At 43.8% G+C, this 27,397-nt stretch overlaps 1 protein-coding gene across 9 annotated transcripts in view; it reads right to left on the bottom strand.

Annotated features, from left to right (window-relative positions):
* KIAA0319 (KIAA0319 ortholog) overlaps positions 1 to 27,397 on the bottom strand; it is a 101,285-nt gene that overhangs the window by 4,676 nt on the left and 69,212 nt on the right. For 8 of the 9 annotated variants that reach the window (XM_033216380.1, XM_033216384.1, XM_033216387.1 and 5 more), the window contains 10 exons: positions 24,451 to 24,574; positions 21,393 to 21,525; positions 20,278 to 20,426; positions 18,121 to 18,272; positions 16,014 to 16,152; positions 15,171 to 15,330; positions 10,824 to 10,966; positions 8,155 to 8,277; positions 6,012 to 6,102; positions 2,958 to 3,049 (listed from right to left, as the gene is read on the bottom strand). In XM_033216380.1, the coding sequence (XP_033072271.1) occupies positions 2,958 to 3,049; positions 6,012 to 6,102; positions 8,155 to 8,277; positions 10,824 to 10,966; positions 15,171 to 15,330; positions 16,014 to 16,152; positions 18,121 to 18,272; positions 20,278 to 20,426; positions 21,393 to 21,525; positions 24,451 to 24,574 (1,306 nt within the window). The remainder of the gene's footprint in view (positions 1 to 2,957; positions 3,050 to 6,011; positions 6,103 to 8,154; positions 8,278 to 10,823; positions 10,967 to 15,170; positions 15,331 to 16,013; positions 16,153 to 18,120; positions 18,273 to 20,277; positions 20,427 to 21,392; positions 21,526 to 24,450; positions 24,575 to 27,397) is intronic. The other variant, XM_033216388.1, reaches the window with a different exon arrangement.

The following is a 27,397-nucleotide window of genomic DNA, read 5'->3' on the forward strand; positions in this document are numbered from 1 at the left end:
GAATCAGCTGGGAAAGGGTAGGGCCTTCATCAGGGACCAGCAGTCCGGTTTTTCAGCCTTCAAGCTGTTTTAGGCTTGGAGGTGCGGTTTCACCAGGGACCCTTGGCTGTCTCCTGTCTCTATCAGTGAGATCTAAAGAAGAGAATTTAGACAGGAGGACAGCGGAAGGGCATGGAGTATGCAGAAGCATCCAGGGATATTTAGAAAAAAACTAGTTTGTTTGGAGCAAATGATTCATGTAGGAAATAATGAAGGAGAGGCTGGAGAGAGAGAGGCAGGAACCTCACAGAAAAGCACATGAATACAAAGTAAACCATGAAGTTTGGATTTTATCCTGTAAGCAGAGAAATGACACTATTAAAATGTTGTTCTGAGATATTAATAAAACCACAGCATGCAGGATGGAAGATAGACAGTAGACATAGAGGCTGCTGTGGTCTGAATGTTTGCACCCCCACAAATTCATGTGTTGAAATCTAACGCCTAAATGGTGGTACCAAGAGGTGAGGCCTTTGGGTGGTGATCGAATGGGATTAGTGCTCACATAAAAGAGGCACCAGAGGCCAGGCACAGTGGCCCACACCTGTAATCTCAGCACTTTGGGAAGCCGAGGCGGGTGGATCACTTGAGGTCCGGAGTTTGAGACCAGCCTGGCCGACATGGAGAAACCCTGTATCTACTAAAAATACAAAAAAGATTAGCTGGGCATGGTGGCAGGTGCCTGTAATCCCAGCTACTTGGGAGGCTGAGGCATGAGAATTGCTTGAACCTGGGAGGCAGAGGTTGCAGTGAGCTGAGATTGTGCCACTGCATTCTAGTCCGGGGGATAAAGCGAGACTGTGTCTCCAAAAAAAAGAGGCACCAGAGGCTGCCTTGCCCTTTGCACCATGTGAGGATGCAGTGAGGAGGCACCAACTCTGAGGAAGTGGCCCTGCCCAGATGCTGAATTCGCCTTCCCAGCCTCCAGAACTGTGGGTAATAAATATCTGTTGTTCATAAACCTCCTTGTCTGCAGCATTTTGTTAGAGCAGCCCAAACGGACCAAGGCAGAGGCAGTGCAATGTAGAGGAAGAGCCTGGCCTCCACCCCACCTTCAGCACTCACCAGCTATGTAACTTGGGCAAGTTGCTAAACTTTCCTTTGCCTCAGTTTCCTCTTGTGTAAAATGGGGATAATCATTGCACATACCTCATACCGCTACGGGTAGGATTAGAATTCAATGGGTAAAGTACTTCAGATGTGTTTAGTATATATTTGACATTAAATACCTGTTAATTATTATTATTACTATTAGTTCACAGGTGAAACTGTAAGGACCTGAACTGGGGTGGTGATAGTAATGATGAGGAAAGAGGGCAAGAGTCTAGCAAGGTGCAGGTGTCTGGAATGGGGGGCAGTGTGTGTGGAGCACCAGCGACAGAGGTTTCAAACTGGGGCAATGAGAATGGGGGTTCTATGAATAGAAACGGGAATGTCAGAAGGATGAGTGTATTTTAAGACAAAGGTGGGTGAGATAATGCCACCTAAAGCACATTGTACTCTTAGGTAAAAGTCACTATAATACTTCTGATATGCAATGCAGATGGTGAGCCCTCAATGTATGCTACTATTTGTTCTTCCTGTGAGGCTCTTCCTGCCAAAGCCCTGTTAGCTACACTCTCTGTATACGATCAGTCATTCTGACCTGAGTGTTCCTACCCGGTGTCATCCATGCATTAGAACTCCTTGCGCTCCAGTATAATTATCCTCCCGCAGGCTGCGAGCTCCTGTAAAGGCAGGCTCTGTGCTTCCTCCTCTCCCAGTCTCCAGGGCCTAACCTGGTGCCTGTGCACAGGATAGGCATTCAACACTCACTGTGAACAATGTTTTGCACCTCACAACTCTGAAAAAGATTATATCTTCCATAAAAATTAACTTAGTCATAAGCCCAGAATTATGGAAAATCTATAGAATCGGTGTTTAGCAGCCTCAGAGGGCCAGAGAAGTTTCACTAAGTATGCAAGAGTTAATAAACAAGAATGAAAAAGTTAACCGAGGTGGGCAAGTGGTGCTCCTAAGCATAGGGATCAATACACTTTGTGAAGGAAGTCAATTTTCTGTAAAGCCTTTGTGTCCATCTATATCAATGGCTAATTAGATAATGCAGCTGCTGAAAAATGTTAGGCTTTAAAGTCCAAATGTCCTCGTGCTGCATTTCTGCCCTAGCAGACCTAAAGGGAATAGCATTCAGAGCTGAGCTGAGGGAGTGTCTTCAACTGCCTCCACCCTCCAACCAGGAGTAGGAAAAAAAGCAGATGCTGGGGACACCTCTGTTTAAAAAGCAGTCTTGCCCTGTGGTCATTGGTAGGTGCCTAGCTGACAACATTTCACTATCCCTCATCCATTAATGCCTCGAAGTATTATGCCAAAATTTCATTCAATTTATAATGAACCTACTGCCTCCTGCCCCCACGCCCACATTAGCACATCCTCAGGATTGATGAAGGTTATTTTTCTTTTTCTTTCTTGAGACAGAGTCTCAGTCTGTAGCCCAAGCTGGAGTGCAGAGGTGCGATCTCAGCTCACCGCAACCTCCACCTCCCGGGCTCAAGCTATTCTTCTGCCTCAGCCTCCTGAATAGCTGGGACTACAGGTGCCCACCACCACGCCCGGCTTTTTTTTTTTTTTTTGTATTTTTTTAGTAGAGATGGTTTCACTATGTTGCCCAGGATGGTCTCGAACGACTGAGCTCAGGCGATCCATCTGCCTCGGCCTCTCAAAGTGCTGGGATTACAGGCGTGAGCCACCGTGCCCGGCCTGAAGGTTGTTTTTCATCACAGAATCCCAGCCTCACTCTTCCTTCCCAATTAAAGTGCTGACTCCAGCTGATCGTTCTCCCTTGCTCCAAGTTAGCCCTCAGGCATACCGAGGGTAAACTGTGGAAAGGTGCCAGGCAGTCATTCTGGAGACTGTCTTACCATATTTGGGCCTCAGTTCCATTCTTTCCTGTTCGTCCATGTTATCCAGGATGGTGTACTTTGTTTTCTTCCTGATTTTAGTCCTTTTTTGTCTGAAAGGAACAATGAAAACTCAACTCAGATCTTTAGAAAGGTAACTGAGATCTAGGATTTAACGCACAGTAAAGACACTAAAGGAAACATTTTGCCTTTATGATGTGATGGTTGGCATCTTTGATTAAAGAAACATACGCAAGGCCAGGTCAGAGCTCAGAGGGGCATTATGCATCTTGGAGAAACCCATTTCGGGGTATAAACAGCCACATCACTCTTGCCCACCTATCGACAGGTCTCAGCTAAGCCTCAGGCTGCAGTGCCAGGGACCTTCAGTGCAATTCTCAACACCTCTGTGTTGGCCCAGGGAGCTCTTCTTCATGAGTAATTCCTTATTCATAAGAGCCTGGATGAGCAAATGTTCCCCTAAACCTATACCACTCTGCAATGTCCAATGCTGCAGTAATGAAAAGGTGTTATGAACTAGCAATCAGAAAAAAATAGCAAAAATTATAATAAATTCCCACAATTAATTAGCAACAGCTGCTCCTCATCTTTTTCTTTTTTTTTTCCCCTCAACACATGAAAACTAGGCTGGTCCCATGTGCCCCATCCTGTGTACAGAGATTATTTGGAAATAGACATCCAAACCATGCAAAGGCATGTAGAGAACAAAATAGTAATTTCACAGCATAAAAGCAATTTTCTGAGAGCATGATGATCAGAAGCATGGGTCTCAATTTAGCACTTACTAGCTGGTGATTTAGAGAAAATTATTTGAGACTTTTGTGCCTCCATGTCCTCACCTGTAAACTGGGAGTAAGAATAGTCCCTGTCTCACATGGTTGATGAGAGGACTGAATAAGATAATACATACAAAGCACTTAGCCATTAATCACAATGGCAAATACTTCATACATGCTCACAGTTTTCACTACTAGCATCATCATCTTCTACTTGATAGACATGTCACAAAGCTCAAGATGTTTACTGCCATGCACAGTAGGGTCACATATGGCTCTGGGAAAACTTAATGGGATTTAGGCCTCTAAGTGCCTGCACCTGGCTCCCTTTCACCAGTCTTAATTTTGGGAACGTAATCACGAAACCAGAATAATCTATAAGTGATTTCTGAAAAATAAATATTAAAATATACTTTTTTTTTTTGAGACAGAGTTTTGCTTTTGTCACCCAGGCTGGAGTGCAATGGTGTGATCTCAGCTCACTGCAACCTCTGCCTTTCAGGTTCAATCGATTCTCCTGTCTCAAGTCCCGAGTAGCTGGGATTACAGGCATGCGCCACCACGCCTGGCTAATTTTGTATTCTTAGTAGAGACAAGGTTTCTCCATGTTGGCCAGGTTAGTCTCAAACTCCTGACCTCAAGTGATCCACCCACCTTGGCCTCCCAAAGTGCTGAGGTTACAGGCGTGAGCCACCTCGCCCAGATTAAAATATATGTTTTTAAAAAATCACACCTTTTGAGAGCAGTTACAGTGTTTCACATGAAAGAGTGGGCCTGATGCTCTCTTCTAGGACAGAGGGTTGAGCATGGGGTTCTGGAAGATTTGGCCAGTGAGGTTGCTTGAGGCTTCTCAGAGGTCAGCTCCATGGAAAAAGGAAACACCTAAAGCAAAAGTTCTCTTTGGCGGTGTTATTGCCTCACAGTTTCAAATTTATTTAAAACAATTCAGGTGGATTAGATTATTGCTTTACATAATGAAAATAATCAAAACCTACCATTTGTAACAGTATACTTCCAGAACTCCTTCCTCTACTGAGACCTGTAAGGCCACTTAGGTACTTGTGAGATATATATATATATATATATATATATATATCTGTATGCACGTTTTCATCACGGTTCCTGGCTAATAACTCCCACGGCCCTTGTTACAATGCTGGGGCACTTTAGGCCCCAGAAAACAGAATGTCCCTCTCTCTGACCTTCTCCTGCCTTCCTTTCACCTGCTCTTTATTCTCCCCAAAGCAAGAACCTTCCCCTGCCTTTCTGTCTCGGAGCCGGCTGTAAAGACATTCTCTGACCTACTTTGTCTGATTATAGGTCATAAAACGCTCATTTCAGAAAGAGTTCTGCCTCCTACCCAGGAGGATGGAGTGCTTTACAGAGAGGCTCAGAAGAATCTGGACAGCCCTTGCTGGGCTTCCCCACAGCCTGTTAGTATCACATCATACCCTTTATGTCCAACTACTTTTCTATAAATATCCAATGAAGTCTTCATAAAAGGCCCAAGACGACAGGGTTCAGAGAGCCTCTGGACAGCCAAACACATGGAGGTTCCCAGACAGTGGCATGCCCAGAGAGCGCATGGAAGCTCTAGGCCCCTTCCCCATACCTCACCCTATGCGTCTCTTCATGAGTATCCCTTGTAATATCCTTTGTAATAAATAACCAATGTGTTTCCTTGAGTTCTTTGAGCCACCCTAGCAAAATAACTGAACCCAAAGAGGGAACTGAGGGATCCAATTTATAGTCAGTCAGACGCCCACGTAAAACAACCTGGGGTAAGTAACTGGCATCTGAATGGGGTGGGGGGCAGTCTTGGGGACTGAGTCCTTAATTAACCTGTGGGATGTGATGCTATCTCCAGGCAGACAGCATCAAAACTGAATTGGATGACACCCAGCTGGTGTCCACTGCAAAACTGTTGCTTGATTGGCGTGTGCAGAGAAACTCCCAAACACTGGTCACAGAAGTCTTCTGTGTTGGTTGTGGTTGAGTGAGAAAACAGTACCGCTCTAGTGAATATAACGTAAGACCGATAGAGAATAACATTAGATATGATATAGAATCGTTGACCCTCCTAGAAAACACAAGAGCTTCAGTGAGAAAAGGCTGCCTCTAATATTCCATTGATTTAGGCACTTATGCTTTGTGGCAGAAAGTGCATTATGATAATAAACAGCTTAGCAGTTTACCAAGCCCAAGTAAACAATTCCTAAGCTGTCAAAACACACCTAGTGTAGGGTCTCTGTTTCACATGAATAAGCACTCTAGGTACCTTTTGCAGCAGCAGATGCAAAGCCAAGTGAAACCTCCTGTTAGCACAGTAAGAGTAAAACCCAACACTGTCACATAGAATATACTCCACTCTGAAACACAAGAAAACCAAAGTGGACACAGTTATAGACTATTTGTAGAACAGTTTTATTTTGATGACTCATAACAAATATTTCTGATTCCCTACAAGTAAAGGCCACCTGTGGAGTTGATAACATCTCATCAGGCTGGTAGCAGAGCAGAGCAAGATAAAATACAGATAAATCAAGAACAACCTAAAACTGCCCTGTTTTTATCTACTGGGTCTCAGGGCTTCACGGAGCACATATTTCATGCTAACTTGGGAACAGAATAATCAGAAATAACTAAAATTAGTCAATTATGTAGTAATGCCTCTTATATAAACACACATGTACACCACATCAAAATATTCATTCCAGAATGCCAAAAATCACGACCCTCACCCCTGAAAGTTCTGGCTTGGTTTTAATAAAACATCTGTATGGCTGTTTATGGCATGAAGACATTTTTCACAGCCAGAGAGCAATTCGGAAACTACTTGACCCTCATTCCATCCACATCCTTACAGAAATCTAATGTGAAAAGCTTTCAACGGTAATTCAGGGACAGAGAAGCCCAGTTTAAGCCTACTAGGGAGCAAAGTTTAACTCTATTAGGCTGGGTGCAGTGGCTCACGCCTGTAATCACAACACTTTGGGAGGCTGAGGCGCGCAGATGACTTGAGGTCAGGAGTTTGAGACCAGCCTGACCAACATGGCAAAACCCTGTGTCTACCAAAAATACAAAAATTAGCTGGACCTGATGGCACACACCTGTAATACCAGCTACTTGGGAGGCTGAGGCAGGAGAATTGCTTGAACCCAGGAGGTAGAGGTTGCAGTGAGCTGAGATTGTGCTACTGTACTCCAGCCTGGGTGACAGAGCAAGACTCCATCTCAAAAAAAAAAAAGTTTAACTTTATTAAATGTTATATAATTTCATTGGAATAATGATCCAAGGGCTGGCTATTTTCTGATTTTTATATAGTATTAAATGGGAATATACTTTGGCAGTCAGCTCTTACTATCTTCGGTGCCAATTATGTCCATCTGGTTCCCCAAACAACAAATTTACTTAGTAGACTGCCATTAAAATACAGTTTTCTCCCCAGAAGGGACCTCAGGGGCGCCAGCTTGCCCTGCTGTGGCTCCAGTTTTTGGCGCCTGCCTGTGTGAACAGCTAGAAGAGTGGGCCAAATTCTCTTCTTTACCTGATTCTAGAAGATCCACACCAGGGGCCACTTCACCAGAAAATCACACTGAGCCAAAGCCAAGGCAGATGTAACCTGGAACTGCAGCTCATGGCCCAAGCAATTCTTTCTTAGAAATGTCAGCAATAGTGAGCCAATTCTGCTCTGCCAAAGGGGATTTTCTCATCAGGAAGTTTTATGTAAAAGCCTAAACACACCCCAAAAAATAGATTGTAAGAAGGGTATTAACTCACTACCAAGTGAGCTGGTTCACTTGGCTTCAGGTGAGAAAAGCACTGCATGTTTATAACTGCAAAGCTAGGCAGATAATTCTTTTTTTCTCTCTTTTCTTTTCTTTCCCTCCCTCCCCTTCCCTCCCCTCCCCTCCCCTCCCTTCCCCTCCCTTCCCCTCCCATCCCCTCCTCTCCCCTCCCTTCCCTCCCCTCCCCTCCTTTCCCCTCCTCTCCCCTCCCTTCCCCTCCTCTCCCCACCTTTCTTCCTTTCTTCCATTTTTTTTTGAGACAGGGTCTCATTCTGTCCACTCACTGCAGGCTTGACTTCCTGGGCTCAAGCAATTTTCCCACCTCATCCTCCTGAGTGGCTGGGACTACAGGCACATGCAACCACACCCAGTTAATTTGTTAAGACAGGGTCATACTATATTGTCCAAGCTGGTTTGGATCTCCTCTCAAGCAATCCTCCCACCTCAGCCTCCTGAGTAGCAGAGACTACAGGCGTGTATCACCATGCCTGGCTTATTTTGTTATTTTTTGTAAAGGTGAAGTCTCACCATGTTGCCCAGGTTGGTCTCGAATATTGGGCAGATATTTCTGATAATTGAGAATGAGTTGCCTTAAAGCTCCTCACCCAAAGCCTCCTGTATGCCAGAACTCACCACAGTTGCTCTCTCCATCCCAGATATAACGCTGTATAAGGTTCTCCATCCATAACTGAGAGCAAATGCAGCGTTTTGTGAGGGGGTCACAGTGGCCATGGCCAGAACATTTCAGAAGGCAACCTGCAAAGAGGTGTGTAGGGCCGAGGTCAGCACGCGGAAAAGGGAATCCCTGGATCCAGCTTATTTTGTATCTTCAGTAGCATAGGTCCCAAATAAATGCATCTTGTTGAATTAAGAGCCTCTTACAATATGAACAGGGGTTCTGGAGATAGTCTCTCATCACTGACAATCTCATCAGAAAGCAAATGGCAGAAAAAGCCAGTCCACACCACACAGCAAAAGCCTTAAAAATATTGGGAGGCCAAGGTGGGCAGGTCACAAGGTCAGGAGATCGAGACCATCCTGGCCAACATGGTGAAACCCTGTCTCTACTAAAAATACAAAAATTAGCTGGGCATGGTGGCACGTGCCTGTAGTCCCAGCTACTCAGGAGGCTAAGGCAGGAGAATCACTTGAACCAGGGAGTCAGAGGTTGCAGTGAGCCAAGATCACATCACTGCACTCTGCCTGGTGACAGAGCAAGACTTCGTCTCAAAAAAAAAAAAAAGGGCCGGGCAGGGTGGCTCACGCCTGTAATCCCAACACTTTGGGAGGCCGAGACGGGCGGATCACGAGGTCAGGAGATCGAGACCATCCTGACTAAATACAGTGAAACCCTGTCTCTACTAAAAAATACAAAAAACGAGCCGGGTGTGGTGGCGGGCACCTGTAGTCCCAGCTACTCGGGAGGCTGAGGCAGGAGAATATGGCATGAACCGGGGAGGCGGAACTTGCAGTGAGCTGAGATCGCGCCACTGCACTCCAGCCTGGGTGACAGAGCGAGACTCCGTCTCAAAAAAAAGAAAAAGAGAAAGATTACTGGCTGGGCGTGGTGGCTCACACCTGCAATCCCAGCACTTTGGGAAGCCAAGGCGAGTGGATCACTTGAGGCCAGGAGTTTGAGAACAGCCTGCCAACATAGCGAAACCCCTTCTCTACTAAAAATACAACAGATTAGCATAAATTAGCTGGGTGTGATGGTGTACACCCGTAATGCCAGCTACTTGGGAGGCTGAGGCACGAGAATCACTTGAACCCAGGAGGCAGAGGTTGCAGTGAACCAAGATCACACCACTGCACTACAGCCTGGGGGACAGAGTGAGACTCAAAAAAGTAGCAAAAACATAACACTGTCTGGCCTAAGAAAATAATTATAAGTATTTATCTGGAGTGCAGTGGCAATCATTGAGGACATGCCCAAAGATTTATCTACATTGTAGCATTATTTTTAAAACCAACCCTAAAATCCATGAATAAGAAACTGGTTACATAATTATGGTGCATATCCAGGGAAGAATACTATGTGGCCATAAAAATTTTATTGAAGAGAAATTTTAAAGGATTGGGGAACATAATCATAATATATTTTTTTAAGAGACAAGGTCTTGTTGCTGTGTTGCCGAGGCTGGTCTCGAACTCTTAGCCTCAAGACATCCTCCCTCCTCAGCATCTGGAGTAGCTGGGATTACAGGAATGTGCTACTGTTCTTGGCTCATAATATGATTTGAAGTGGAAAATCAGATTAAAAATATATATCATGTCATCCTGATTGTAGAGATAGGGGAACTGGAAAAACATATATCAGAGTATTAACAAAAATTATCTTTGGATGGTGAGAATTTTGGACCAGAATTTAGAGAATTATTTTATTCTTTGTGCCTCTCTGGATATTCTAAATTTTGTACAATAAATAAATATTATTTTTGTAACTAGAAAAAAAAGGAGTTATTGGCTGGGCATGGTGGCTCATGCCTGTAATTCCAGCACTTTGGGAAGCTGAGGTGGGCGGATCACTTGAGGCCAGGAGTTTGAGACCAGCCTGGCCAACATGGCGAGACCCCACCTCTACTAAAAATACCAAAAAAAGAAAAAAGGAGTTATTAAAAATTAAGTTACTCCATATTATAATTGAGAAAGTCAATTGTAGGCAGACATATATATATATATATATATATATCTGAAACAAATTAAATTTGACTGCCCAAACATTATCATGTCCCTTGTAACTCTCATTTCCCTGGAGTCTACTGAAATAACTACTTCAACATAACAAGAGATTCATGTTACTCATGAAATGAAGACAGAAGCAATGGGACTATGAATCATTTAGGTGCCCTGGAAGGGGAAGCAAGTAAGGAGTTAAGAAAAGAGGTACACCTGGAGAAGGCATTTGTGAGCTGTCTTAAATTTTCAAGGAGCTACAGAACATTATCATCACAACCTAAGGCATGATGTCTTCCCATGATGTCCAAGTGAAATAAACTATATAAACATAGCTTTTGCAGCCAGTAACACTTATTTGTCTTTAACATTGTTCTTTCTGCCAATGGCCATTATCTTGTGAGCATAACCTTGACCCATAATTATTATTGCTCTCCATTTTTCTTCCAAGACCAAGAGTAGTTGGCAAATGTATGTTGCAGGAAACCCTACTGGAGAAATAAATGCAAAACAAATACCTGGATACTGAAGTGAAAATGTTCACATGTCACTCCTCTTCTGTGTTTGTCAAACTTACCCATGATTGGCAAGTCTGATTGTTTTAGAATATTCCATAGGGGACCTACCTGCTGTATCAACCCTCAAGACCTTGAAAAGCAAGAAGTCAGCCTTCTCCTTTGAGAGTCGCGTGTGCAGATTTCGGGCCACTTCAGCAGCTTTGAGAACCTTGAAAGGCGGCCCGCTCTGTACATAAAACACAATCACGGTGCTGCAGAGGAGACAATGAGAGAGGACAGCCACATGGTCAGACGGTGACTGACATGACACGCCCACCACAGCATCTGACCTGTGCAACTGGGGAGGTAGATGGCCACAGTTCTGTGGCTTGCCAAGGACGGGGCATATCTGTGAGCCAAAGAATTGATCTGTTTCTATTCATAAAGCCTCTTCAGTCTCAACGTACAGCTGATCAAAGACAGACAGATCTTCAGATAAAAGGAGCAACGTGTAAATTATGTATCAGTTTTTGAAAATCCTAACCAAGTGGGTCTGGAGAGCTATCAGGTTAGTGAACAAGAATGCATCTATGTGCTGGGATGTATGAAGTGTTACATCCCAAACTCCATGGGGATGGAAGCTCCTGTATGCAGGCCCCTTCTAGATTTTGCCCTATATACCTTTTCATCTGGCTGTTCATTTGTATCCTTTAATATATTCTTTGCAATAAATCCATAATAGTAAGTTTAAAAAAAAAGGGAGCAATATATATATATATATGTGCAAAAAGACAAATATACACAAAATAACTTGCAGCCATGTCTTTCTTTCTGCCTTTTTAGGTTGAGATATAATTTACATATCATAAAATTCATCCTTCTAAAGTGTAAATTGAATGGCTTTTAGTATATTCACAAAGTTGCACAACCATCACCACTATCTAATTTCAAAACATCTTCATCACCCCAGAAAGACAATCCACACTCATTAGCACCTCCTCCCCACAGTCCCTGGCAACCACTAATCTGCTTTTGGTCTCTATGGATTTGCCTCTTCTGAACACTTCAGGTAGATGGAATCATACAATATATGACCTTCTGTGTCTGGTTTCTTTCACTTAGCATCATGTTTTCAAAGTTCATCCACGTTGTAGCACACATCAATACTTCATTCCTTTTTATTGCCAAATGATATTCTGTTGTATGAATATATCATATTTTGTATCCACCCATCAGTTGGTGGACATTTGAGTTGCTTCCACATTTTGGCTATTATGAATTCATGCTATGAACATTCATATACAAGTTTCCATGTAGACACAAGTTTTTCATTTTTATTGAGTATATATCTAGGAGTGGAATTAATGGGTTATATGGTAGCTATATGCTTAGCATATTGAGGAACTGCCAAACTGTATTCCACCATGGCTGTACCATTTTACATCCCCACCAGCAATGTATAAGCATTCCAGTTTCTCCACAGGCTCATCAGCACTTGCTATGGTCTGTCTTGGATTCTAGCCATCCTAGCAGGTGTGAAGTGATATCTCAACATGGTTTTGGCTGGCATTTCCCTGGTGGCTAATGGTGAGCACCTTATCATGTGCTTATTGTCCATCTGTATATCTTCTTTGGAGAAATAGCTACTCCAATCTGTATTCATCTCCTAGGGTTGCTGTAAAACATGTCCCACAAAGCGGCTTAAAGCAACAGAAACCTCTTCTCACAGTTCTGGAGGCTAGAAGTCCAAAATCAAAGTGTTCTGTTAGCTCTGGTGCTGCCGGCAATCCTTGGTATTCCTTGGCTTGTGGAGGAATCACTCCAGTCCCTGCCTCAGTCGTTACATGGTGTTCTTCCTGTGTGCCTCTCTCTGTGTCTCTTGTTCTTTTCTTAGAAGAACACCGGTCATATTGGTTTAAGAGCCCACCCTACTCCAGTATAACTTCTTAACTAATTATATTTGTAATGACCCTATTTCTAAGTAAGGTCACATTCATAGGTACCAGAGGTTACGGCTTGACTATATTTTGGTGGGGAGTAGGGGGTGGATATAATTCAACCCACAGCAAATATTTTATCATGAAAGGGTGTTGGATTTTGTCAAATGCTTTTTTTGTGCCTATTGAGATGATTCTGCAGTTTTGTCCTTTATCCTATTAATGTGGTTTATTATACATTTATTGATTTTTATATGTTGAACCACACTTGCATTCCTGGGATAAATCCCACTTGGTTATGGTCTATAAACCTTGTAATAAGTTGCTGGATTCAGTTTGATAGTATTTTGTTGTAGATTTTTGCTTCTATATTCACAAGAGATATTGGTCTGTAGTTCTCATTTCTTGTGATGTCTTTGTCTGATTTTAGTGTCAAGGTAAAACTGGTCTTACTGAATGAGTTGGGAAATGTTCACTCCTCTTCTATTTTTTGGAAGTTTGTGAAGGACTGTTAATTTTTTAAATATTTTGCAGAATTAACCAGTGAAGCCATCTGGTCTTGAGTTTTGTGGAAAGTTTTAACATTACTAATTCAGTCTCTTTGTCATAGGTCTATTTAGATTTTTAAGTTCTTCTCAAGTGAGTTTTTATAATTTATGCCTGTTTAGGAATTTGTCCATTTCATCTAGGTTATCTAATTTGTTGACATACAATGATCCATAGTATTCTCTTATAATCCTTCCTCACCCACCTTTTTTGGAGACGGTCTCATTCTGTTGCCCACATTGGAATACAATGGTGTGAACATGGCTCACAGCAGCCTCAACCTCCCAGGTGATCCTCTTACCTCAGTCTTCTGGGTAGCTGGGGATCACAGGCATGTACCACCACACCTGGCTTTTTTTTTTTTTTTTTTTTTTTTTTGAGATGAGGTCTTGCTCTGTCACCTGGGCTGGAGTGCAATGGAGCGATCTCAGTTCACTGCAACCTATGCCTCCCAGGTTCAAGCAATTCTCCTGCCTCAGCCTCCTGAGTAGCTGGAATTGCAGGCACCTGCCACCATGCCTGGCTAAGTTTTGTATTTTCAGTAGAGACAGCATTTCGCCATGTTGGCCAGGCTGGTCTTGAACTCCTGACCTCAAGTAATCTGCCCACCTCAGCCTCCCAAAGTGCTGTAGTGCTGGGATTACAGGTGTGAGCCATCGCGCCTGGCCGCCTAGCTAGTTTTTTGTGGAGATAGGGTTTTGCCATTGCCCAGATTGGTCTCAAACTCCTGGGTTCAAGCGATCTGCCTGCCTCGGCTTCCCAAAGTGTTGGGATTACAGGCGTGAGCCACTGCACCCAGCCGTTTTTATTTCTATAAAGTCCATAGTAATGTGCCTTATTTCATTCCTAATTTTAGTAATATGAGTCTTCTCTATTTTTTCTTAGTCAATCTAGCTAAAGATTTATCAATTTTGCTGATCTGTCCAAGAAACAACTTTTGGTTTTGTTGATTTTCAGACATGTCTTTGATTCAGTATTTGATATTTTCCAAGGGAAATATATGATCCATTTTAGGAAGAGTTCCTTAGAAAATAATTATAACATGTTTTAATTTGGTATTTTTCTATTCTTCAGTTCTCTGGAAACTAACCAAAGTGGAGGAGCTGACAATAGCTAGGCAAATGCAGTTACTGTGAATGGTGGGTTTTCATTCCCATATTCTTTCTGTCCCTCCTTCTGCCACACCCTGGGTTAGATAAGACTTAAAAATAAAACTCAGGCTTACATCTGTAATCCCAGCACTTAGGGTGGCCTAGACGGGCAAATCACTTGAGGCCAGGAGTTTGAGACCAGCCTGGCCAACATGCTGAAACCCTGCCTCTACTAAAAATACAGAAATTAGCCAGGTGTCGTGCTGGGCACCTGTAGTCCCAGCTACTCAGGTGGCTGAAGCAGGAGAATCACTTGAATCTGAAAGGCGGAGGTTACAGTAAGCTGAGATTGTGCCACTGCTCTCCAGCCTGGGCAACAGAATGAGACCCTATCTCAAAAAATTAAAATTAAATTAAATAATAAATAAATAAAATTCAATTAAATACAAAAATTTCATAAAAAATAAAGGCCGGAGTTTCAGCCTCATATAGTCCCAGGAGACAGCCAATGGTAATCAGTGATCCTTTCACATGGAGAGAAGCCTCAGTTCCCATGAGCGTGGGGCAGGGATGCAGCCCAGCTGTGAGGTATCCTCTTCACGTGCCCCAGACCCCTTGCCCAGCTCTGAAGACACCAGAGCTAGCAACCATCTCCCTCGCTGTTCCCCAGCTCCTCCTTCACTCAGAACATTCCCAGTCAGCAAACATTTACTGAGAATTTTAGGAAGGACTTAGCACGATGTTGGCCATACTACTGCCCTTTGAGAAAAAGAGTATATGAATGGGATAAAAATGTGTGCAAAACTACAGAAGAAGCAGAGGACTGCACAGTTTTCTACTGGACTGGGATGAGGTAAGAACTTTGTAGGGCCAAGGCCCCGCCTTGTGTGTGCAGCTCCTACCTGAGATCCGAATGGGCCCGAATCTTCTGGACCTTAATGTCCGAGTCCAGCACGTTCAGCAACACAGCCAGCTGCCTCACAAGGGTGTCCTTCCGCTGCTCTGTCAGCTGCCCAACACCAACCTGCAGGGTCAGCTCCACCAGGCCACTCTTCCTAGGGTCTGGGGAAAGAGAAGATACAGGATTTGTACTTGGAGATTTGCACAGGCTTTAGAGTATAAGGAGCGAGGTTTCTACAAGAGCTCAAAATTACTCCTATGCCATTTTTACATTTGAGTTGTAGGACTCAGGTAAATTCTTCTAAACACCGTGGAGGCCACTATCTGGGAGTACTTTCCCTTGTTTTATCCCAGTTTGCTGTTTATAACTTTTTTTTCCAGATGATAATTGAGTGTACCTAATTAGCCTCTGGGCTAACTGAAAATTTCAGCCTCTTCCACACTTCCCCAGGACCAGAAAGATAATTTTGCTTCCAAGTGCCACAGGCACTGCCCAGTTCACTTTATGCTGGGCTCATGACAGCCGTTTCACTGGGCTGTCTCCCTCTGTGCCCTGGTATTGAGGCCCTTGTGTCTGCTTCACATTAGGTCTTTGTCTTCTGGCAGGAAAACAAAAGTGAAAAGAAAATCTAGTTGCCAGATAACATTCTCTTTTAAAGAGTGATGAGGCTGGATCTATCTGGGGATACACAACAAGGTATAAGAGACATCCTCAAAGTGGGTCCAGCCAAGAGCTGGAGCCAGCCACAGGAGGCCTCCCACACTAGTCACATCTGTCAGCCTAAAGACCCCAAAGGCTGACCAGCCAGAGCATGCATGGCCAGCTCCAGAGCCCAGGAACTCACCTGGCTGCACGTCCACAGTGGCAGTGTCCATGTCCGAGGCCCCCTGACTGTCGGTGACTCGCAAGTGGAAAGTGTACACCCCCTCCACCAGATTCGTAAGCTGCAGGGCCGCACTGTGGTCAGAGCCATCAATGACATCCTACGAAAGAAGACGGATCACAGGGCAGCTGTCAATCCTCAGGTCCCAATTTCTGGGCTTGTGTTGATCCTAAACCTCAGTGTCCCATCTTTTCAACACAGGCGTGACTTCAAGAGAGAAGCTGCAGGGGAATGAGGCTGGTGGGATAGCTAAAGACAGGAGAAATCCTCAGCATCTCTTCCCCAAAAAGTGCCAGGGGGCACATCCTCAAACAGTATTTCCTGGGCTGAGTTTACCAAGCACTTTCCAGGAATTACCAAATAATTAATTGTATCCAACAAAGGGAAAGACCATTTGAATTAGGGCAAGGACCCTGAGAACAAAGCACAGATTTTCTGGGTCTTATTTTCAAACATAGCTTTACAAAACTCTCACCTTGAATCCCCTCATAATGCATCATGTTCACCTCAAATAACCCAAGACCCTGTGTAGCATCCTCTGTTCTGTGGGCTTCTAAGCGCCAAAGAACTAGAGAAGAGCCTCCCAGACTCCTGCTAATAGAAGGGGTGATAACGAATACGTGCTCTGAACAGAGACTCACTGTTACTACATTTAGAGGCGAACCCCCATCTGGTTGAATAGTGTTAATTCTAGAAGTGCTTAGAAAGTATAAAGCATTTTCAGTTCCTTCCCTGTGACCACTCCTTAGTACATCTCCAAGAGTAAATCTGCATCTCTCCAGTCCTTAGAAATGGCAGGAATGAAGATGTACATACATTTATGTCCTAAGAGGCAGAGTGATCTAATGGGGGTAAAATGCCTGCCAGGAGCTAAAAACCTAGGTGTGTCTAGTTTGATTAGAAATGGATTAGTTAAGGCTGGGCACGGTGGCTCACACCTGTAATTCCAGTACTTTGGGAGGCCGAGGTGGGCGGATCATGAGGTCAAGAGATCAAGACCATCCTGGCCAACATGGTGAAACCCCTTCTCTACTAAAAATACAAAAATTAGCTGGACATAGTGGCATGTGCCTGTAGTCCCAGCTACTCGGGAGGCTGAGGCAGGAGAATCGCCTGAACTTGGGTAGTGGAGGTTGCAGTAAGCTGAGATCGCACCACTGCACTACAGCCTGGCCGATAGAGTGAGACCCGGTCTCAAAAAAAAAAAAAAAGAAAAAAGAAACAAAAGAAAGAAAGAAAAAGAAGTGGATTAGTTAACCTTGGCCAAGTCACTTCTTATCTCTGCATTTCGCCTTCTGCATCTATAACACATAAACAGCAATACCTGACTTATTGACTCATCTGGCAGAATATGAGGAACAGAAAAGAATCCACTTGGACCAAAATAGGAAGGATGGCAAAGCATCCTGCTTCCAGCAGGATGATTCCTGCTAGAAGACTTGACCTCAAAGTCCTTCCAAGCTATGGTTTCCTGCCCATCCAAAGTCTGTTCAGGAAAAAGTTGGAAAGGATTTCAACTTTTGGTTAAATCTCAAAGCAGCCTACTGCCTCCAGCCTTCAGAACATTCAAATGTAGAAGCATAAGCACCTTACAGGGAACACGGAAAGAGAGATGAGGTCATTATAGAGACACTGCCGTGGACTGAACTGTTTCCTTCCCAAATTCCTGTGTTGAAGCCCTAACCCCATATGACTGTATCTAGAAATAGGACCTATAAGGAAGTAGTTAAGGTTAATTGAGGTCATAAGGGTAGGCCCCTGATCCAATAGGATTAGTGTCCTCACAAGAAGAGACACAGAGTGCTCTCTATTCCCCTGCTATGGGAGGACATGGTAAGAGGGCAGCTGTCTGCAAACCAGGAAGAAAGACCTCACTGGGAACTGAATTAACCAGCAACTTGAACTTGTCTTCCCAGCCTCCTTAACAGAGACAAAATGAAGTTCTGTTGTTTAAGCCTCCTTATACTTATATCCCTAGAATAGACTGTGGTATACTGTTTGCAGCCCAAGCTGACTAATGCAGATGTAATGGTAAGTGGTCTAGGAGCAATTCTCTCTCAGTACTCACTCCAGCTGCTGGACTCTGGCCATCCCGGATCCACAGATAGGACACAATCCCTTGGTCGTCAGTAGATCTTGAACCATCCAAAGTAATGGAATTATTGGGAAGCACAAGAACATGTCTGCCTCCAGCCCGGGCTCTGGGAGGACTATGATTTTCTAAGTCAAATATAGCAAAAATGAAAGCAAAGAGATTGATTTAAAACACTGGTGATAGAAAAAGTGTGTCATAAAACATCCACAACTCTTCCACCTTGCAGATACAGTATGTAGAATTAAAATATCCAAAAAGGCATTTTTTTCCCCAAATGCATATAAGATACAGACTTCCTTAAAACTCCATTTGTACTCAGCTAGCTATAATTTGGGATGAAAAAGGTAAAGCAGGTGGCAAGCTATACACTGGGAATTTTTCTAATATTGTTATAATTTTTCTGCCCTTGAAAAAAAGGAACAATGATTTTACCAACATTGAGGGTGCTGAAAGTGGCAATATTTTGGTTTAAAATATATTCTGGGTCATTTTGTACTGGTCCACACTATCTGGCCAGAAATATTTCCACTTCAAGTACTACTGCCAAATCTTGACTCCCTAAGATTAAAAAAAAAAAAAAAAAAAAAAAGACTTGAGTAAAAAGTAGGCTGGGTGCAGTGGCTCACACCTGTAATCCCAGCACTTTAGGAGGCCAGAGCAGGAGAATCGTTTGAGACCAGCCTGGGCAACATTACAAGTCTCCATCTCTATGAAACATTAAAATAATAACAACGATAATTAGGCCCTCACTTCTCTGACTAGGTGTTAAATATAAATGAGGCAATGGCCAGGCATGGTGGCTCATAACTGTAATCCCAACACTTGGAGAGGCTAAGTCAGGCTGCGTGCTTGAAGCCAGAAGTTCAAGACCAGCCTGGGTAGCAAGACCTGTCTCCACACACAAAAAAATTAAAAATCAGCTGGGCATGGTGACGCACACCTGTAGTTCCAGCTACTCAGGAAGCTGAGGTGAGAGAATCACTTGAGGTCAGGAGTTTGAGGCTGCAATGAGCTTTGATCACAGCACTGCACTCCAGTCTGAGCAAAAGAGTGGGACCCTGTGTCTATTTTAAAAATAAAAAAATGAGGCAATGTAAAAGCCATTTCTGATGTAATAGCTTCAGAAAAGAGGGGCCAGGGAGCCTTAACAAGACTACAGTACAGTGGGGAGATCATAATAAGACACAACCTCAATTTGGAGATGAGGCTGCTGTGAGGCAAATCCTGCTTGTCCAGATGGGGCTCTGGGACCCAGCCTGATCCCTCCCAATTTCCCCTTAGAAACAAGTCAAGATGCCTGTTCAGATTATTCTCTCTACTTTAATGCATGGTTGAAAATCTCAACAATAAAATCTTTTTAAAAATGCAAATCTATACGACTTTGCTGTTAAAGTTGCTTCAGCCTCTCCCAGCTGCCCAGAGAATAAAGTCCAAACCCCTAGGCATAGTCCAGGTACATACAACCCTCCACGGCAGAGCCTGTGCCTCAGGCTGCAGCCACTGTCCCAGCGTCCCACACTCTTGCCATTCTACAATGCGTGAACCTTTCCATCCAGCCAGGCTCTTATACTCCTCTGCACTTCAACACGTGGTAATCATCCCTTCACTAATTCATTCAATACCTCTGATTTGCCATGAGTCTAGCACTCTGCTATACCGAGGATACAGAGATGTCTGAAGCAAAGGCACTCAGGCAGTTCACAGTCAAATGGGAAGACAGACAAGGAGACAAGTACCTAAAATGGTATTGCACTAAACTAGACCACAGATTTCACATTAAGAAACGATATGGAGTTTGAATCTCTTTTCTTGAATTTCCAAGCAATAAAGAAAAAAAAGCATAATGGTGTCATTTGGACATGGGTCTTTCATTACTAGCAGTCACAGAAGAGTGAAGTCATTAGAAGATATGCTCCACAAACAAAAGGAAATGTCTCCTTGCAGAGGGCGACTGGGAAACAGCTAACATGAATAGAAGAAAGTTGGCTTTTTTTCCGCCAGGCAGGGTTTGGCATCTGCTGTGAACAAATAAGCAAATACCAACATCTCTGAGCAGTCACGGCCTGGCTGAGCATCCTGCAGACTCGAAAGCAGAGCAGGCCCAGCCCTGTCCACCTCAGACCCACTCACCCTTCTTCACAGCCACAGTGAGGGTGGACGTGCTGCTCAGTCCCTGCTGGTCTTTCACGGTCAAACGGAAGCGGTAGGTTCCCACCTGAAGACCAGTCACAGTGGCTATTGCTTTGTCAATATCTTCCATCTCCACTGCACTGGGGCCTCTATAAAACATGGAAGCGGTTAACATAAGGGCGGGGTTCTGAATATGACAGGCATGCGATTTGTGCTCTTATAAATGTTTTGTTCCAGCTATAATATATACCATTTAGAGAATTCTAAGAAAACTCTATTCATCTGTACTCTCTAGTTCAGTGTAAGAGTCATAAGCGAAAACCTATTTCAGGCAGAGTCTGCTGGAATACTGGGAAGAGAATATTTGTTCTCGATTTCTTTAAGTCAAGCTGCCAGTGAAATGATCTATCCTTGGAAAATGAGCCCTAGAAACGACTCCCATTTCTTCTTTGAATAAAATTAGGTGAAATCCTCATCTATCTTTAGGGAGAGCATGGAGGAGGAGGGAAGGAGCCAGATAAGCCCTCTCCTAAGAGATAAATTACACTATAGTCATTAAGATCAGGGGCTTGTCAAAAATACCTCCGTTTGGGTTCAAGCTCTTTCTCTTACTATCTGGGCAACCTTAGTCTGTGTGGTCTCATTAGTGTCTACAAGCCTGTTTCTTCAATTTTAAATAAGAATAATATTCTTATTTATCTCGTATAAACTGATACAGGGTTCTATGAGACAGAGCATGTAAAGCTCAGAAAATCTCAGATGATATGGATTGCCTCTTACACTCTGCACTTCTGGTGTCTACAGTCACTGCAGGATGGGTTGAGTGTAGACAGGATCACACACAGGTTTCCCTGAACCTCTTCTGTCATGAACTCGCCTCACACCAAGATAGCCCTGTTCACTTGCCCTGAGCTCTACCTCCCTCTACTGTCAATGATGTCCATCCACACCTGACGTACTCTTCAATCAATAACACCCAGCCACTTCTAGAAACGTGCTTAAATCCCAACTCCTCAAAATGCACAAGCTGACTGTTTACTACAGATCCTCCAGAGAAGGGATAATATTAGCATTCAGCATGGGCATGAACCTAGCTCAGTGGTGAGACAGACTACCTGACGTGCTCCCAGTGGTAGAAGACAATGCCGTGGTCATCACTGCTGCTGCTCCCATCCAGGGTAGCACTTTCCACTGGGAAGATCAGCTCTTTATCAGGGCCGGCCACAGCCACTGGAGGTCTGTTATTTTCTGGAATTACAGAAACAGTGTGAAAAAGTATCATCTCTTGGCCGGGCGCGGTGGCTCAAGCCTGTAATCCCAGCACTTTGGGAGGCCGAGACGGGCGGATCACGAGGTCAGGAGATCGAGACCATCCTGGCTAGCATGGTGAAACCCCGTCTCTACTAAAAATACAAAAACTAGCCGGGCGAGGTGGCGGGCGCCTGTAGTCCCAGCTACTTGGGAGGCTGAGGCAGGAGAATGGCGTAAACCCGGGAGGTGGAGCTTGCAGTGAGCTGAGATCCGGCCACTGCACTCCAGTCCGGGCGACAAAGCGAGACTCCGCCTCAAAAAAAAAAAAAAAAAAAAAAAAAAAAAAAAAAAAAGAAAAAGTATCATCTCTTTGCATTAAGTCTGCAATCCTGTGATTTCTTGATTTAAGTACATTACTCATCTTCAGACCAGGCAGCCAGTAGAGTATGCAGCATCCTTTGGAATCCTGGAGTGAAGCACTGCAGGCTCCTAGCTGATCCAGGAGTTGAACAGTCCAAGTTCAAGACTGCCATTACAGGCAGCCAAGAAACACTGTCTCTAGCAGACACATCTTTGGTTTCTTTGGTTTAAAAGATCTTGAGTTGGCTGGGCGCAGTGGCTTACACCTGTAATCCTAGCACTTTGGGAGGCCAAGGCAGGCAGATCACAAGGTCAGGAGATCAAGACCATCCTGGCTAACACGGTGAAACTCCATCTCTACTAAAAATACAAAAAATTAGCTGGGCGTGGTGGTGGGCGCCTGTAGTCCCGGCTACTCGGGAGGTTGAGACAGGAGAATGGTGTGAACCCGGGAGGTGGAGCTTGCAGTGAGCCAAGATCGCGCCACTGCACTCCAGCCTGGGTGACAGAGCATGACTCCGTATTAAAAAAAAAAAAAAAAATCTTCAGTCATAGGGTGAAAGAGAAGGAAAGGAAAGAAGGGTAGAAGGAGGGAGGGAAGAAGGGTGGGGGGAGGAAGGAAAGAGAGAGGAAGGAAAGAAGAAAGGGACGGAAGGGAGGGAGGAAGAGAGACGGGGGAGGAGACATGACAGAGAGGGAGGGAGGGGACATCCATGTGAAGAGACCTGTTTTATCAGGTAGGGCTTACTTCCTTTTGTCTCTATAGCCTCATTGCTAACACAGTGCCTGGTAAACAGTAAATGTTCAAAATATTTTAAACTAAATGTTGAAAGAAAGTAAAACATATAAAGTATTGCTGATATTGGCCAGGAGTAGTAGCTCATGTCTGTAATCCCAGCACTTTGGGAGGCCAACGCAGGTGGATCACTTGAGGCCAGGAGTTCGAGACCAGCCTGGCCAACATGGCGAAACTCTGTTTCCACTAAAAATCCAAAAATTAGCCAGGCATGGTGGCACACATCTGTAATCCCAGCTATTCAGGAGGCTGAGGCACTAGAATCATTTGAACCTGCGAGGCAGAGATTGCAGTGAGTCAAGATCATGCCACTGCACTCCAGCCTGGATGACAGCGTGAGACTCTGTCTCATGTAAAAAATAAATAAATAAATAAATAAATAAAATAAATAAATAAAAAGTATTGCTAATATTGATATAAATAGATAAAATATCTGTTAACAACAAAAAAAAGGCCAGGTGTAGTGGCTCACACCTGCAATCCCAGCACTTTGGGAGGCCAAGGCTGAGAGGATTGCTCGAGCCCAGGAGTTTGAGACCAGCCTGGGCAACAGAGTGAGACCCAGTCTCACAAAAAAAAAAAAAAAAAAAAGTCATATAGTCAAAAGCTGTAGCAGCCATTACCCAGTGTTTACACCACACCACAGCCCCCATGATCCTACTCACTACATAACAGGGGTTTCCCTTTGCCGTAGGATAGAGTACTTGGGTGACCATACATTTACAAAGCCCTTTAGGATGGAGTCCTGGGCTCTCTTGGGGTCATCTACTGTCATTCCAATCCCTGCCCACCCTCCCCACCACCTCCCATTCCCACATCCCTACCTCTTGTTCTCTCTCTCCAATCACAGCAATTCCTTTTAAATCTTTGAATGTACCAGACTCTCTTCCTTGGCCCTCATGCATACTGTTCCCTCTACCTAAGAACTCTTCCTCTTCCCCTTTGCTGCCCACCCCTCCCCTTCTTCACCGACTAACTGTGACTTGTGCTTCAATCCTGAGCTCACATACGAGCTCTTTGCAGATGCATCACACCCAGGTCAGTGCTCTTTCTTTTGAGTCCTGTAGCACCCTATAGTTATTTTAGTAAAGCACCAATCACAGAGTTTTATGTGAACTTATAAGCCCTACAAGGGCAGAGATCAAGTCTATCTTGTTTAATTCCACATCCCAGAGTCTAACTAATAGCACTTTTTATGTATTAGTGGCATAAATAAATAAGTTGTCTATAGGTTGAGTATAATCTCATTGCCAGGAACTGGATAGAGGTTCTGGGACTAACAAGCCTCTTCTAGAAAAGTTCTAAGGCAAAGGCCATTATCAAACAATGGTATAACAACCTTTAAGGTTATTTAACTCAGGAGGTAGGCAGAGCCCTGGGTTTTCATGAAACTATTAATGAACAGTGACACTGAACTGGAACATGTTCCCCAATCTCTGGCTACATCTGAGTGTCAAGTCACACATAAGAACCAGCCCCTTCAAGATCGTCTGGAGTTCTCTAGAGCAGAGTGGGGCACATGTGGAAGCGTCCACATGGCAAATCGGAACCCACAAGCAGTGCTGTGAATGGCTCCCATTTCATCCTTCATGCCATAGTTTACAGATAGCCAAGGCAAGATTTAGAACAGCAAAATGAAATTAGTTTTATACGGAGCTTTGGCACCCACAAGCCGATACCACCAATGTGGCATCTCCAAACCCCAGAAGCCCAGCTATCATTTCTGCTTTACTCTCGGAGGCCAAATCTCTTTCTCCTCCACCTACCAGGCTGGACGATCACAGTCACCACAGCAGTGGACTGTTGCTGTGAAGAATCTGTCACCTTCAGCTGAAATGTATAATCTCCTTCCTGCATTGCAGATAAATGAAGGTATGGTGTCTGCATGCCCTAAGTAATAGCAAATACAAAAATAAAAACAAAACAAAAAGAAAGTAAAGAAGCACAAGTAAATAGTATGACAGAATGAAAAACTAACAATTTTACTTAATACAGAGATCTTGCTCAAAAAGAAATGTGTTTGGTCAGGCACGGTGGTTCACATCTGTAATCCCACCACTTTAGAAGGCCAAGGCAGGCGGATCAACTGAGGTCAAGAGTTCGAGGCCAGCCTGGTCAACATGGTGGAACCCTGTCTCTACTAAAAATATGTTTTAAAAATCAGCCAGGCATGATGGCGGGCACCTGTAATCCCAGCTACTTAAGAGGCTGAGGCACGAGAATCGCTTGGAACCTGGGAGAGGGAAGTTGCAGTGGGCTAAGATTACACCACTGCACTGCAGCCTGGGTGACGGAAAAAAGAAAAAAATATGTTTGTCCCCAGGAAAGTGTGACCTAAACTCTACTGTGCATCCTCATACACTATTGAAGGAGTGTAAACTAGTATAGCCTTTTTGGAAGCCAATCTGAAAACAGCTTTTAAAATATTAAATAAGCACATACTACAACCCAGTAATTCGACTTATTAGTATCTACACCAGAGAAATGCACAAGGAGACTCGTCCATGGATGTTGACTGAAGCACAGTCTATCACAGCAAAACATGGAAACAATCTACACATCCATCAACAGGAGGATGGTCAAACACACTACGATATACTATGGAATACTAGTTTAAAAGAAAGAAGTTTAAAATCATGAGGCAGGTTTATAAATACTAAAACGGAAAATGTCAAAGATATATTAAGCAAAAAAAAAAAAAAAAGAAAGTTGGGTCGCATTCAAAAGCAAACAGTAAAAAATTGTTTATAGAAATCCACACAGAAAAGAAACTTGTGGAACAATGCATACAATGTGAAAGGTATTGCTACGTGTACATACACACACTTATACAGACACATGGAAAAGATTCTGGAAGTATACACATTAAACTGATAAAAATAATTATTTCCAGTAAGGACACTTGGATGGCAGTGGTGATCAATTTATTTGAACTTTTTTTTTTTTTTTTTTTTTTTTGAGACGGAGTCTCGCTCTGCCGCCCAGGCTGGAGTGCAGTGGCCGGATCTCAGCTCACTGCAAGCTCTGCCTCCTGGGTTTACGCCATTCTCCTGCCTCAGCCTCCCGAGTAGCTGGGACTACAGGCGCCCGCCACCTCGCCTGGCTAGTTTTTTGTATTTTTAAAGTAGAGACGGGGTTTCACCGTATTAGCCAGGATGGTCTCGATCTCCTGACCTCGTGATCCGCCCGTCTTGGCCTCCCAAAGTGCTGGGATTACAGGCTTGAGCCACCGCGCCCGGCTTATTTTAGTAGAATTTATTTGAGCTTTTTTTTTTTTTTCCACAAGAGGCAATTCATGTATTACTTTTGTAATCAAAAATAATTTTTTGGCCGGGTGCAGTGGCTCATGCCTGTAATCCCAGCACTTTGGGAGGCTGCAGCGGGTGGATCATGAAGTCAGGAGTTCAAGACCAGTCTGGCCAAAATGGTGAAACCCTGTCTCTACTAAAAATACAAAAATTAGCTGGGCATGGTGGCAGGCACCTGTAATCCCAGCTACTCAGGAGGCTGAGGCAGAAGAATCACTTGAGCTTGGGGGGCGGAGGTTGCAGTGAGCCAAGATCGCGCCACTGCACTCCAGCCTGGACCACAGAGTGAGACTCCATCTCAAAAAAGAAAAAAATAAGTAATAATAATAATAATTTTTTGCTGGGTGTGGTGGCTCATGCCTGTGATCCTAGCACTTAGGGAGGCCAAGGCGAAAGGATTGCTTAAGCCCAGGCGTTCAAGATCAGCCTGGGCAACATGGTAAAACCCCATTTTCACAAAAAAATACAAAAATTAGCCAGGTGTGGTGGTGTGTGCCTGTGGTCCTAGCTACTCGGGAGGTCGAGATAGGAGGATCTTTTGAGCCCAGAAGATTAAGGCTACCGTGGGCTCCAGTCACCTCACTGCACTCCAGCCTGGGTGACAGAGTGAGATCCTGTTTCAAAATAAATAAAAATATAATTTTGTAAAACTCTAAGTCAACCCAAGTTTTTACAAGTCATTTTTTCAACTGAGTATGCAATAGCTATACTTAGTGACCCCAGGTTAATACCCTTTCTTTTTTGTTGTTGGTAATAGTTTCAATTATTGCTTATGTTTGAAGTGCATGGCATCATGAAAAGGATTTTTAAGTCTTATTACAATTTATTTACTTTTATAGATCCCAAGATTGTCTAAAGATAAATGTATCTGTGTGCATTTTTTAAGGTTTTCATGGAAAATTTGAAAAGAAAGTTGATACAAGATCAATTGGGTTACCAGGGGAACTTCTGAAATTTGAAATGCATACTTCTAAGAACTTTTGGAAAAAAAAAAAAAAAACTTTTCCCTACTTTGACTAAATAAGGCAAAGCACCTTTCTCTGAAAAGTTCAACAGGGAAAATATAATTTCCCAGGAGTTGCCTCTAAATTGATCAGGTACGTGAATGCTTCTGCACACAACGTAAGGGAATGCTGTGGTAAATGGGAACTGAGCAGACTACTGTGTCTCACCAATGCTCCCAAGGCAGCCGCATGTTTCAGGGAATTGCAAAGGTTTCACTTCCTTCCCCGGTAAGAACACAGCCTCAGCAGGCTGCTTGGTACAATTTTCAGACAAATATAAAAGGGTCTGATTCACAGACCTCATCTTTGTGATTGCTCCAGTTAATACTCCTTTGGACATCTTAATCAATCAAGCATAAGGCAATAAGGTTGCCACGATGGATATCATTTGGGGAAAGAAG

Source organism: Trachypithecus francoisi, unplaced genomic scaffold (genome assembly GCF_009764315.1).
Source record: "Trachypithecus francoisi isolate TF-2019V2 unplaced genomic scaffold, Tfra_2.0 Lachesis_group10, whole genome shotgun sequence".
NCBI classification, from domain to species: domain Eukaryota; kingdom Metazoa; phylum Chordata; class Mammalia; order Primates; family Cercopithecidae; genus Trachypithecus; species Trachypithecus francoisi.